This window comes from Manis javanica, chromosome 7 (genome assembly GCF_040802235.1).
Source record: "Manis javanica isolate MJ-LG chromosome 7, MJ_LKY, whole genome shotgun sequence".
NCBI classification, from domain to species: domain Eukaryota; kingdom Metazoa; phylum Chordata; class Mammalia; order Pholidota; family Manidae; genus Manis; species Manis javanica.
Window position 1 is genome coordinate 96,510,735 of NC_133162.1, and position 13,670 is coordinate 96,524,404.

General features: G+C 46.4%; 1 protein-coding gene and 1 long non-coding RNA gene across 3 annotated transcripts in view; one reads left to right on the forward strand and one right to left on the reverse strand.

Moving 5' to 3' along the window:
- The window catches only part of SCTR (secretin receptor), a 112,528-nt gene that overhangs the window by 90,693 nt on the left and 8,165 nt on the right, over positions 1-13,670 (forward strand). Inside the window, exons 5-9 of one of the 2 annotated variants that reach the window (XM_037001082.2) lie at positions 972-1,069; positions 2,313-2,445; positions 4,467-4,620; positions 10,372-10,432; positions 11,906-11,975. In XM_037001082.2, coding sequence (XP_036856977.2) covers positions 972-1,069; positions 2,313-2,445; positions 4,467-4,620; positions 10,372-10,432; positions 11,906-11,975 — 516 coding nt within the window. The remainder of the gene's footprint in view (positions 1-971; positions 1,070-2,312; positions 2,446-4,466; positions 4,621-10,371; positions 10,433-11,905; positions 11,976-13,670) is intronic. The other variant, XM_073241329.1, reaches the window with a different exon arrangement.
- LOC108399368 (uncharacterized) lies at positions 394-5,982 on the reverse strand. The gene is made up of 3 exons (XR_001853627.3): positions 5,038-5,982; positions 981-1,188; positions 394-839 (listed from the first exon to the last, which is right to left on the reverse strand). It is a non-coding gene; the product is annotated as an uncharacterized lncRNA (long non-coding RNA).

Here is a 13,670-nt window from a genome sequence, read left to right on the forward strand (position 1 = left end):
CATTTCCTTGATTATTTTTAAGGCTATTGTGCAATTTATTTTTTTCAACCTGAAAATGCAGGTCTTTACATTTATCTCTTTATGTCACATTGTTACATTCCACTGAGATCTTTTTGGATTAAAGAAGAGCCAATATGTGAAACGGCTACTTGATTTAGGTAAATGTCTGCTTGGCTGCATTAATATGAATACAGTGTCTAGATCAGGGGAAATGATGGTCCACTGTACGTCTTCCTGGTCAGAGAATACATCTGGAGCTTCTCAACTATCTAGTTCTGGGTGTCTTATTTAAGAGGGACATTGACAAACTGGAGCATATTTATTGAGCAGACTGGTGAAGGCCTGGTGATAGAGATTAAAGACACAGAGAACCTTTAATGCTGAGCAGGTAAGTGGGGGACAGATGGGCAGAAGGTCTGTATTAAGAAATGACAGGCCTATCTGTCTCATTTTCATAACTCTCCTGGAAGTCTAAAGCATTTCTCAAATGCAAAGTTTATTTTTAAAATAATGAGACATTATTTTAAAATAATAGGTATAAGGCAAATTCAGTTTCTTTTAAGTGGCTTGAGAAGCAGAAAAAGGACCAATAGATGCAGTTTTGAAAGTAATAGATTTTTAGTCTCACATGAGATAAAAATCTAATATTTTTCACAAATGTATCCAGAATTACTATGTCAAGAAGCAGTGAGCACTGCATCCCTGGAGGTATTCAAGCAAGTCTTGAATTCAGGGTGATGGCAAAGGGCTCCACACCTGGGACAGAAAACTTGCATTGTCGTCAGATGATCCCCATACCTTTTCCAAAGGCAAGATGTTAGGAGTCTGTGAATCAGTACCTGGGGGCATGAACAGCATAGCAGTCAGAGTTGAAACCATTCAAGCAGCTGGAAGCAGGTACACCCTGAGGCAGAAAAGGACAGAGCCAGCCAAGGCGGGCAGGTGGGGCTGACACATGCCTCTTTCTGCAGCACGAGTACCTGCTGAAGCTGAAGGTCATGTACACTGTGGGCTATAGCTCCTCCCTGGTGATGCTCCTGGTTGCTCTCAGCATCCTCTGTGCTTTCCGGTGAGAACACACTCCAGCTTGCCATCTCCCCAGCCTTCCCCAGGCGTGGACTTTGGGTCTCCTTTAATAGCTCAGGCCAAAGAGCAGGTCACTTTGTTACATCTGGGTCTAAAGCTTACCTGTGACAAAACAGTGAAGTTCTTGTGACCTAATTCATTCCATTATTCGTTCAACATTTACTGAGCATCACTAAGAACTTACTACACCAGTTGTTTCACATGTATTATTTCTAATTTTCACACAATGCTATGAGATAGGTATCATTACCCTCATTTCACAGGTGTATTAGCCAGATTCTTGTTTGCAAAAAACAGAAATCCACCTTCAACCAGCTTAAGAAGAACAAAGGTGACCTGACTCACATCACTGACAAGTTCAGGGACAACTGGCTTTAGGTATGGCTAGATCTAGGTGCTCAAAGGCATCAGCAGAGCTAAGTCTGTCTCCCTCCATGTCTGTGCTCTGCATTGGCCTCATCCTCAGGCAGGCTTTCTGCAGGGGTGGCAGAGACAACCACCAGTAACCACAAGAGTACATCCTACCAGCTCAGCAACACCAGGGCCAAGAGAGCCGCTTCCCCATTCACTTCAAGGAAAGGTCTGGGGAAGTTCTCATAGGGCCCACTTGGGTCACATGCCCACCCCTGACCTATCACTGCAGCCAGGAATGGAGTGCTCTGATTGGACAGGCCTGTTACAAGGTTGGGAGGGTGGAGTCATTCCTTACCCAGTGCCAAGAATGGGTTCCCCATAGGAAAGCCTGGTACCAGAAGACAGGGAACCAGCCACAGACTTCTGACCCCTATAGCAGAAGAGGAAGCCCAGGCTCTGGGAGGTGAAAAGGCTTGCCAAGTTCATGTAGCTAATGAGTGCCAGAGCCAGGGTCTGATTTCAACCCCCAGTCTGTGTTCTACCAGTGCTATTGGCCCCTTCCCTTCTGGTTGCCTGCCTCCTGCACCACCCACCCTTCTGAAGAATTCTGGGAGCTGGAGATGGTGGTAGATCAGGGCAGAACATAATCTTGCCCCTATCCCCCCAGCTTCTGTTGTCACAGCATGAGACAAAGTAGACCGGGCACCTGGGAGCCTGGATTCTCCTTCAGCTTCTGCTAACAGAGATGTGCGACCTGGAAAGTGCCCAGGACCTGGGCCTGGGTTTCCCCAGGACACTGGGGGAGGTGTATGCCTGGCTGATCCCCAACCCTCTGGTGCTGGCCCCTGCGGCCCCACATTCTCTCCCTCCAGGAGGCTCCACTGCACCCGCAACTACATCCACATGCACCTGTTCGTGTCCTTCATCCTGCGAGCTTTGTCCAACTTCATCAAGGATGCGGTCCTCTTCTCCTCAGATGAGGCAGCCTACTGTGATGTCCACAGGGTAACATACCTGCTATTCCAGGGCCTGGCTGGGCCTGCCTGCCTTACCCCATCTAACTGTGAACTTGGGTGGGCCTTCTGGGGAGTCCTCGCTGAGCCTGCACTTAATGCCCAGGGTAAAGGAGCCAGTGCTGGGGCTGAGACAGGAGGCTCAGGGAGGGCCCCATATCCCCACATCAACAGTCTGAGGCAAGCATAGGAGCAGTTTGCCTGGAAGCTGATGGGGGCTGCTATTCAACTCCTGGTGTTCAGGAGAGGACTGCCTGCTCAGGGACCTAGATGGATGGCAAGGGTCCTTTTTCCTTCTGCCACGTCCCAGATGTAGACAGATGGCCAAGTGTAGAGAGGGGGTTGAGGTTAGTTGTAGCAAGACAAGGGTGAGCATATGTCTGTATGCCTGCATAAGTTCACATCTGCACAGTCATGTTTTCTTAAACCTAACCCTCTTCCTCCTTCTGAATGCTCAGATGAGTCTAATTCATTGCAACATCACTTTGTGTATTGGTTGGGAATCCCTTTTGCAGCACATTACAGAAAACAGATGAGGGTAGTTTCCCACATGAGCAATCCACAGATGAGCAGTCCCGAGATGGCACGGAGGCTCCGTGATGCTGTAATAGAGAGTCATTTTCTCTTTCTGGTCTGCCCTCCCTGATTCCATGCTCTACACTGCATGTTTGCAGTATGGCTGCTGCAACCCCAGGCCTCACATCCATGTCCCAGACAAGGAGAAGGAAAGTCAAGATTAAACATTTTTTTCTCTTTGGGAGGCTTTGCCTTTCATTTTGGGAAAGAATGCTTGAGGCACCTATCTGTGTTTCATTGGCTAGAATTGTGTCATGTGACCACACAAACTGTAAAAGAAGCTGGAAATTCCATTTTTTTACTATCATAGTCTCCATAGCAGAGGCAAGCAAGGGAGAAAGGGATCAGAAATGAGACTGGGTCAGTCAGCCTGCCTGCCTCTTCCCACCACTCACAGCTCTGATTTCCTACAGATCTGTTAGTTTTTGTTTATAGTTTTCTGCATGTGTATGTGTGTTTTCTGACTCAGACTGAGAGGTCCCTCAAGTAGGGTCCATGTCTCTCTGAGAGATTTCCAGGAGGAAATAAAGGTACCAGACTGGTAGTCAGGAGACCTCAATTTAGGCTAACCCTCGCTGACCAGAGGTGGAAAAGTCCACAGTGCTCAGCAGGGAATCTTCTCGGGTTCTACTAAACACCAGACTCACAAGCCAACTCACGGGCTGCGCCTAGAATCAGAGTCTCTGGGAGCCATAGGGTGGAAGCCACCTCTGGCCAGCAGGGCAGCACCAGGCCTCCTCTGAGGTGTGACCTCACAGCAGTGTCCACAGCAGCCCTCAGGCCGTCCCAGGAGTTGTCTCCCTAGGGGACAGCTCAGTGAAAGGAAGGACACCCCCTCAGGGTGGATATAGGAGCTATAGAAGCCTCATGTCCCATAATCCCACAGGCCTAGCTCCCAGGGTTCCCAGCCCGTGGCCTCCCCATCAGTATTTAGAGATCAGTTCAGATGCAGTGTCCCAGGCAGGGAACATATTTTGCTCCAATCAGTGTTGCCTCCTCACACAGTTAGTCTGTCCCTTCTTCATCTGTGTATAGGGAAACTGAGTGTGGATTTAGTTAAGCCTTTGCTCAGAACTCCCTTTCCCTCTCTAGACCTCAGTTTTCTCATTTGAAATACAGAGGATTTGGGAGCTGGGCAATAGCTGACACAGTTTTATAACTGGCTGCCAACACCAGAACTTGAATACAGTTTCTGCTTCTGCAGTGGCCCATTAACTCTGACAGAGCCTGCTGGCTTGTGGATGTCTACTCTCCTGCTGGCTTGTGGATGTCTACTCTCTAGAGAACTCTGTGGGCCTGGTCTTCTGACAGTGGGAGGCCAGTGGGGATGGCCTGGTCCTTGACCCCTAAAATACCTGTCACTTCCACTGGGGCTGGTGGCCAGAAGGGAAGCTCACAGCTGCCTGGCCTGAGGCTCACCTGCCTCTCTCTGTCCAGGCAAGCTGTAAGCTGGTCATGGTCTTCTTCCAGTACTGCATCATGGCCAACTACACCTGGCTGCTGGTGGAAGGCCTCTATCTTCACACGCTGCTCGTCATCTCCTTCTTCTCAGAGAGGAAGTACCTCTGGGGGTTTGTCTGCCTCGGCTGGGGTATGTCTCTGCATGGGTGTAAGGGCTGTGTGGCAGGTGGGAAAGGGTGTAGGCTCAGAGGCTTTGGTTTCTAGTTCCAGCTCCATACTTAGTTAAATTAATTAACTGTGCAATCTTAGACAAATTGCTTGATGTTTAACTCTCTGGCCTCAGTTTATGCATCTGCCAAATTGGAAATAATAGCTAAAATGTAGACCCGATTTCTGGCATTCAAAGCCTTTTACAATTTGATAGCACCCAACATTTGCTGCCTCATCTTCTGTAGACATTCTGTTTCATATGCACTCATTCTTGCTTCCTTTCTATATCAGTTAGGGTGCCTTTGACTGTAGTTATCAGAAAATCTGCCTTAGACAGGCTTTAAACATAAAAGACATTAATTGGCTCATATAAGTGAAAAGTCCAGGGATTACTGACCTCCGGGGAGGCTGAATCCAGGTGAGGCTTGACAACGTTTCTTTCTGTCTTTCAACTTTGTCCTCTGTAGAAAGCACCAGCTTTATTGCTGGTGTTCCTAATGTGACTGCCAGCAGCTTCTGAGAGACAAGCTATTTCCCAGCATTCCCAGGAAATATTCTGAGGTTCAGCTGATTGGCCCAGCTTAAGTCTCTTAGGAAACTGGAACCTATCACTGAGACCTGAGAGAATGGAATACACTAATTGGCTTAAGCTACTCAAAGCACATGACCTCCCAAAGGAAATTCAGGATTCAGTTTCTATGAAGGAGGGGAAAAGGCAACAAGACAGCCAACTGCAGGCCCTGTTACATCTCTTCTCCCTTTTTTTACTGATCAGTGAAGATGATATGAACCCCCATTTCTTGAGCACTTGCTATTTATATCCAGGCATTGTGCTCAGCACTTTGCACGCATTATTCAGTCATCACAACATCCATGGCCGTTCAGAGGAACCGTGGCTCAGAGATGTGACATAACGTACTCAACAAGGCAGACCCAGTATTCAAAGCAAGGCCTATTTCCAAAGCCCCTTAACTCTTATTCTGCCATTAACAAATACACATCCTTCCATTCATCAAGTGTTCATTTGATAAGCATATATGTAAACCTACTGGGTTCTAGAAAGAGAGCCAGGTTCCTGTGAGTGACTCAGATTACAGGGATAGCGTGTGTACCAGCTGTTGGGCTCATTTGCTTTCTTCTTGGTCCCTTTAATTAAGAAGTGCCTCTGCCAAGAAAGCCCTTGCTATCTTTTCTGCTTGTCTAAATCCTTACGTGCAAGGACCCTATCTCCTCACCTGACCATCAGGGGTGTCACCTGAGCTGGCTGAGCTTGCTGAGCTCTCTTGCTTCTGAACTTTGGCAGCCTGATTAGCACATGACCCTTGGCTGGCAGGAGCTGTAGGGCTCACAGATCTCAGGATTTTTGCATAGGCCTGTGTCCCAGGGTGCTGCGGGATGCAGAACTTGCTCTCTGCTGCTGACTCTGCCCAAACCACCCAGTTTGGAGCCCAACGCACTGAGCCCTGACTCCCAGGTCAGCCAGCATTTTGCTGTATGAATATGGAGAGTTTCATCAAGAACAATATCAGATCATAATTTACTCAGCTTTCTTTGAGCACTTGTTTGTGCTCAGAGGGGCTAGTTGAAATTAAAAAATAAAAATAAAAAGAGTTCCATCCTTCAAAGGGTTTGTAGTCTCAGCAGGGGCAGAGTTGCACAGTGATATCTCTTTCACAGGATTTTAGGAGGTTTAAATAAGACAGTACATAACCTAGCAGCTGTTCCTTGCCTCTGGGCCTCTTTGCCTACACAGCCCAGGAGATCAGGAAGAGGCTCAGGAAGATCTAAAGTCTTCCATCTGAGAGAAACCTTTCCCTTGTAAAATCAGAGGTCCTTCCTGCCTTTGTACTCAACTTGTCTCCCCAGAGATAGGTTGCTTGAATGAGTATGCACCCACTGTAAAACTTTGCAAAAAAAAATTTTTTCAGTAGGAAAAAAAAGTTACCCTAGTACAATCTATTGACCATTTTCTGGGGTTTTCTTCTAAGCATTTTTTTCCTGTTCAGTTCTTCCCCACATAGCTGTGGTCATTCTGTATGTAGAATTTTGAATCTTGCTTCTTTTCATTAACACGTATGTATACTCTGTATTCTTTCAACTCTTCTGTAAACATTTTTAACTACTCTGAGGTTGTATTTAACCAAATACCTGTCATTTAGACATTTAGGTTATTCCTAGTTTTTCACTGTTGTAAGTAACACACAGATGAATACTTTTATGGGCAAAGCTTAGTCTGTGTGTAATACAGAATCCTAGAATTGGAATCACTGAGTTAGAAGGAGTGAACACTTTTAACGTTTATAATACACAGCCGAAGCTTTCATTTTTTCAGAGTAGCTGGGGTGTTAGTCTGTGTACAGAAAAAGGTGATAAGACTGCTGACTTTTATGGGGCTGAGCGAAGCTCCTGCTCACTGAGTGAATTTCAATTGGTGGTTCTCCAAGTGGAACCACCATCAGATCACAAGAAGGGTATGTCAAACCCAGCTGGCTGGGCCCCCCCCCACCAGAGTCTTGGAGCCAGGGGTGGGGCCAGAAACTCTGCAATTCTACTAAGGCCCCAAGTGACCCCAAAACTTCTGGTCCAGGGACCACATTGAGAGCCCTGACTCAAGCCATTATCACTTTTTCACACTTGCCCATGAACTCCCTGTTAAAAGATGAAAAACAATGAACTGGTGGCCTTCAGGATCCACGTTGTTTGCCCAAAGTACCCAAAATTGAGGCAGGGAATCTTTTAAAATATTGTTATTTTTATCACAGTCATGCATATACTGGTTAAAAGAATTAACTAGGACTGCAAGGCTTATAATGAAGTAAAGTAGTCTCCTGCCCCACTTCTGCTCCCCAGAAGTAAAACCCTTCAGTTTGTTAGCTGTTCCTCCTAATATTTACTCTCATGTTTCTAAATAATATTCTACTATTGCTTGATTTATCCATCTGAGGCATTATTTGTTGAGTCCTCATGGTGGAAGATAAGGATATAAAATTCTTTATTATCTCTATCCTCCCACCAGAGTTTTCCACAATTTTTGGTTAAATCATATTCAACATATACATCATTATGTCTATGTAAGTATTGTTTACTGCTGAGCCAAGTGGTGTATAATTTTACTTCCAATATTTAACTTCTTATTTTTCATGGAGTCATTTTTCATTATTAATTTTTTTATATTGCTGTCATCAATTTTCCCAAATTCTCCAACAGAACTGGAAAACCCTCCAATACTATATATTTTTTTATTTGGTATCATTAATCTACAATTACATGAGCAACATTATGGTTACTAGACTCCCCCTACAATGCTATTTTCATATATCATCAAATCATCAAATGCAACAGGAAATCTATTTGTTTCTATTCATTTGGGTCTTTCTGCTGTATTCCTTTCCTAGGGCTGCCAGAACAAACTGTCACAAACTTGGTGGCTTAAACAACAGAAATTTATACTCTCACAGTTCTGGAGGCCAGACGTTCAAAATCAAAGTTCTGACAGGGTCGATTCCTCCTGAGGGCCCTGAGGGACACTGTCCCACACCTCTCTCCTAGCTTCTGGTGGTCGCTGGCAGCCCTTGGGGTTCTTTGCTTGTGACTGCATCGTTCCAGTTTCTGTCTTTACATGGCTTTCTTCCCTCTAAGTCTCCTCTCCATGTCTCTCATGGCCTTCTTCAAAGGATACCAGTCATATCAGATTCAGGTCCCAATAGACTGGCATTCCTTCAAAGTATGGCCTCATCTTAACTAATCACACCAGCAAAGACTTTATTTCTATGTAAGGTCACATTCTAAGGTTCTGAGTAGGTATGAATTTTGGGGGGATACTATTCAACCTAACATACCCACCAATGTTCTTTCCAGAGCCTTCTGCCCTCCTATTGTATTTGGGCTGGTTGTTCTCTAGACTTGCTCAACTCGCTTTGCTGAGAATTGCCTTCATTCTCCTCCACAAATCCTACTTCTGGGTTTCTTATCTCCCTCTAGTTTACTCTCAAGTTGTGTTGGAGCATATCCTCCTGCAGCTAACAGAGTGCGTGAAAGGTAGATTTTTCTGCATTGTATATCTGCAAATATCTTTGTTCAACTTTTACACCAAATTTATAGTTTTTCTGGGCATAGAAATTAGGTTGAAAAATCATTTTCCTCCAGAATGTTGAAGGCCTTCTGTTTTGGCATCTAGTAGTATGGAATGTACCATATTATTTTGCTTCTTCAGCCATTTCACTCTTGTCTGCATAAGCAGCAGGATCTTCTATCTCCTGTTTTGAAATGTCTCAGGGATGTGCTCTCATGCAAGCTGTTTCATCCTTTCTTGCTGGCATCTGGTGGCCCTTTCATCTGGAAACTCACATCCTTCATTTCTTGGACAAAGTTCTTATCTATTCAGTCATTTCTTTCCCTCTGGCTTTTGTCTACTCTTTCTGAAACTATTGTTGCACAGCCTAGAATTGACCTCTAATTTTCTCACTTCTTTCTTTGTGTTTTTCATTCCATTCTTTGTGTTCTGCTTCTGGATGATCCCTAGCCTTTATCTTCCAACCCATCTGTGGAATATTTTATTTTGGTTATCATGCATTCTAAGCGCTCTTCCTTGTTCTCTGAATGCTCTCTGTTTTCAGCATCCTGTTTACCTCTTGCCCATGTAATCTTTCAATTCTCTGAGGTTATTCCTTAAAGAGTTGTTTTGTTCTCCTATAGCCTGTATGGTCTATTTCCTTTGAGTTGCTTTTTTTGATTGTTTTACTCTTTGTTCATGTAATCAACTTCCCTCAGATGTCGGTGACCTTGACTGTTCATATTTAAGAATAAGTCACTTCAAAACTGACTGAAGGCCCTGTGTGGAGGGCAGGGCATGCCTCTCGAGGGAAACTGGGCGGGAAGGGGCTGCTGTGTGTGGGGTCCCTGGTGTTGCTGCCTGTGGGCCCTCTGTCTGCTCACCGTTTATTTAATCTCCTGCCTGGTGGGGAGTGGGGGAGCTGCAGTAAGGGTGGAAACCCGGCTGCTAGGGGTCTGGAAACTGAGCAGCCTGTGGGTGGGGCTCTTACCATTCAGCATATAGATGAGCACTTCTGTTGGAAATAAAATCTGGGCCACATGTATGATTTAACATTTTCTGATAGCCACAGTAAACACGGTAAAAAGAAACAGGTGAAGTTAATTTCAATAATATATTTAAATCAATAAAACAAAAATTATCTTTTCAACATATAAATAATAAGAATATGTTAACATATTTTACATTATTTTATTACCACTAAATCTTCAAAATCTGGGCTCCACCTTGCATTTACATCACATCCCCTTGGGACCAGCCACATATCAAGTACTCAGTAGGCACATATGGCAAGTGGCTGCCCTACTGGTAGCACAAGCACGCCTGCAGACCATTTTACCTCTTCTCTGCTCTGCAGAGCTCCTCTGGACTCTGGCTCAGGCTCCCAGGAGACCTCCAGTTCCTAGGGGTCTTCAGGATCCGTCTGATCCTGCCTCAGTTCCCAGAGCATCCCTGGCACCCTTAAAGCACAAGGCTGCACGTTTCACCCAGGATTTACAAGGGGGTTTCCACAGCACCTGCCCACTCCCTGGCATCTGGTGGCCCTTTCATCTGGAAACTCACATCCTTCATTTCTTGGACAAAGTTCTTATCTATTCAGTCATTTCTCATAGGGTTTCTCATAGGGTGTTGAGAACTGAGTCTTCTCACTCTGCCCCTCCTTTTATTTTTAACCCTCAGGTTCCCCAGCCATTTTTGTTGTTTCGTGGGCTCTCACCAGGTACTTTCTGGAAGATGTTGGGTAAGCTGTTTGAAGTAGAGGTAACATAAGTGTGTTTTATATTATCCAGTTCTTCAAACAGGATGGACACTACTTTGGCATTTTCTGGGAGAGACCTGTTTCTCACACTGGGGGCCACAGGCTACTTCTCTGGAGCACCCAGCGCTTCCTGGGTGGGGGTTTGCTGGTGGGCTGAGGCCCCCACCATGCCTGTCTGCTCCTTCTCTGGCTGCCCTCTCAGCTCTGTATCAGCTCAGGAGCCAGAGGAGCTGCGAAATGCCAGCCAGGTGCTACTCAGAGAGGAAGCTCTACTCAGAGAGGAGGTTTCCTTCCTCCTGGGATCTCCTGCTCAGCATCTCCTTCTGCCCTGGCATTTCAGAGGCCCCTACAGCCAGTCGCAGGAGAGCAGCAGCCTGTTCTCTGTCCAGATGGGACAGAGACCTAGTCTTACTCTCTAAAATGGGAAGTGGCTGGAGGTAAGCCCAGGGGGCCTCCTGGGAGGAGGCAAGCGAAAGAAAGCTTGAAAGAAGCCGGGGAGGAAGTGAGACAACAGTGCGAGGCCATTTCTCATCTGCACAGATAAGACAAGTAAGTGGACTAGGCTGGGTGAGGCTCACAAGTGTCTTGCGGTCTAAATTCAGCCCAGAATATTTTTTCAAAATAATGTTTTTAATTGGGTGAATTCAGTTTTTATTTTCAATCTGGATTTTCATCTTCTCCAGAAAAAATGGAAAGTTCTACCAACATTTCCCATTTTCCCTGACTCCATGGTGGCCTGAAATTCCACCTTTATTGTTCAGATCTTTGGGCTTGATCATTTTTCTTGACATCTTCTTGTTAAACTAGGAAGAATCATAGGAGTCAGGCTGGGGAATGCTGAGTGAGGCTGTGTTCCTGGGCCTTTGTAGCGCCATGAGTAGGGGTAGGCCTGGGTGGGTGGCCCCCAGGGAAAAGATACAGGAGTGACTCTTGTGGGCAGGGAGCAGAGGGTCTCAACTGTGGCTGCCCTTTAGAATCACCTGGAGCTTTAAAAATACTGTAGACAAAATCGGCTGGAGTGAAGTTGGGGCTGAAGTAGACCAGGCGCATGCTCTGCTCTTTGCCAAGTACCTGCCATGCCCCATGTCCCAGGGGTCCTGAGGTCACATGTCAGTCACCCAGCTACTTGCTCACTGATGCCACCTGTCTGGCTGCTGTTGGCAACTGAGTTTGCTGCTGGGCTACCTTTGGGATCTGGGATTTTTCTGGTTCTCAGATTCCCATGCCGGCTCCCCTAGAAGCTCATGGAGCATGCATGGAGACAGGGGGCCTCTCCCTAGGCCTCAGCAGTGCCCCTGGACGGCAAGAGAGGGTTAGCTTTAGTGGTGCTGAGCACATAGCCCCAGAGTTCAGGACCACATCATGGGGCCTTCATATGAAGGGCTTCTCAGGGGACTACGCTTTCTGGCCATCCCAGCTCTCTGCTCCTAATCATGCCTGGCTGTTCCTCCATAGGTGCTGGGACATCAATGCCAACGTGTCTGTCTGGTGGGTCATCCGAGGGCCTGTGATCCTCTCCATCCTCGTGAGTGGCTGTCCTTCCCTGAGCTGGATCCCAGGGGAAGAGATGGAACAGTGACTGGCCTGTAGGGACAGGGAGCCAAGGAACAGGGCTGGCATTCTTCCCTCTAGGTGCGGGAAGGGATAGACTACAGAGCTTCCAGAGTCCAGCCCGTCCACCAATGACAGGTGGAGGGAAGTGAGGTGAGGAGCAGGCAGGAGGCAAGAGCTTACATAACTTGCTCTTGTCTATGAGTAGCAGTGAAATGTGGTGAGCAGAGCTCCTTGTCCTAAACTGGCTGACTCCGTGTTGGCCTGAAATTCCACCTTTATTGTTCAGATCTTTGGGCTTGATCATTTTTCTAGACATCGTCTTGTTAAACTAGGAAGAATCATAGGAGTCAGGCTGGGGAATGCTGAGTGAGGCTGTGTTCCTGGGCCTTTGTAGCGCCATGAGTAGGGGTAGGCCTGGGTGGGTGGCCCCAGGGAAAAGATACAGGAGTGACTCTTGTGGGCAGGGAGCAGAGGGTCTCAACTGTGGCTGCCCTTTAGAATCACCTGGAGCTTTAAAAATACTGTTAGCCAGAGATTTGGGGATGGGCCTGGGACTGGGTACTTGTCTTATTTTTAAGTTCTCAGGTGCTTCTACTTTGCAGTCAGGGCTGGGAGCCCCATGGCTGAGCCTGTGGGTATGGATAAGAAGAAGGGAGGCAGAGGAAGGAAGGCACACTGGGGTTGTCTCATGGATGGAATCCACCCTCAGTTCTGCACAGGGCAGCCTGCAGGACCAGCTGACAGCAAGTGCCCTTCATGGGCTCGCTGAAGAGCGCTGGGCTCAGGGCAGGGCAGTAGCCCCTGCACATCCACTAGCTGATTGGGGAACTGGCCTTCTGGGGCCAGTTGTGGGGACGGGACCATCCCATGACCTTTTGTTTTTTCCCTTTGATGGTAATAAAATTAATGTAAAAAATAGGAAGGTACAAAATGTGTTTTTTAAAAGGGAATAAAATCATCCATACTTCTGGCACAGAGATACACATGTGAACTTTCCTTCCGGTCTTTTTCTTGACCATGCATACTTTTTTATTCAAAAGCTTAATGTAGTTTTGTGTCCTGGTTTGTTTGCTTGTTTCACTTAGTGATAGATGTGAGCCTTTCCATGTCATTTGAAAATATTTGACCAACTGCAGTGCTATGGCTGCATAATATTCCCACAGGGGATATTTCCTTAGTTCGTTAAGCCAGTGTCTTTGTTGTAATTCTGGGACTCTCACAGCCCAGCTGGAGGAGCCCTGGCTGAGGGAAAACCAGCCCCAGTGTCTAGGCTGGTTTCACGGGACTGGGGCCTATCTAGTGATTGAGGGAATTGTTTAGTGGGCACTCTTGATGGAAAATATCTCCCTTCCAGTCTGCTCCAGAGCCTAGAATTCCCCTAGTAAAGATCTCATTCTTGGGATCTTAAAGATTTTTTTGTTTTTCTGTCAAGTGACCCCTATAAAGTAAATATAACTCAAAGACAAAATATGAATAGCTTTTATTAGGCTATACCATGCACTGCCACCACAGAGCAAGCTGCCTAAACAAAAGCCGAGAAGCAATGCTATCAAGGAAGCAGCACGAGGGTCCTAGACTTGCCACTAATCCTGTCCTTTTGCCAAATGTCCCCATGCCACAGACTATTTGTATGAACAATGAAGGTGCCCAGCTGATCTTTGCTTCT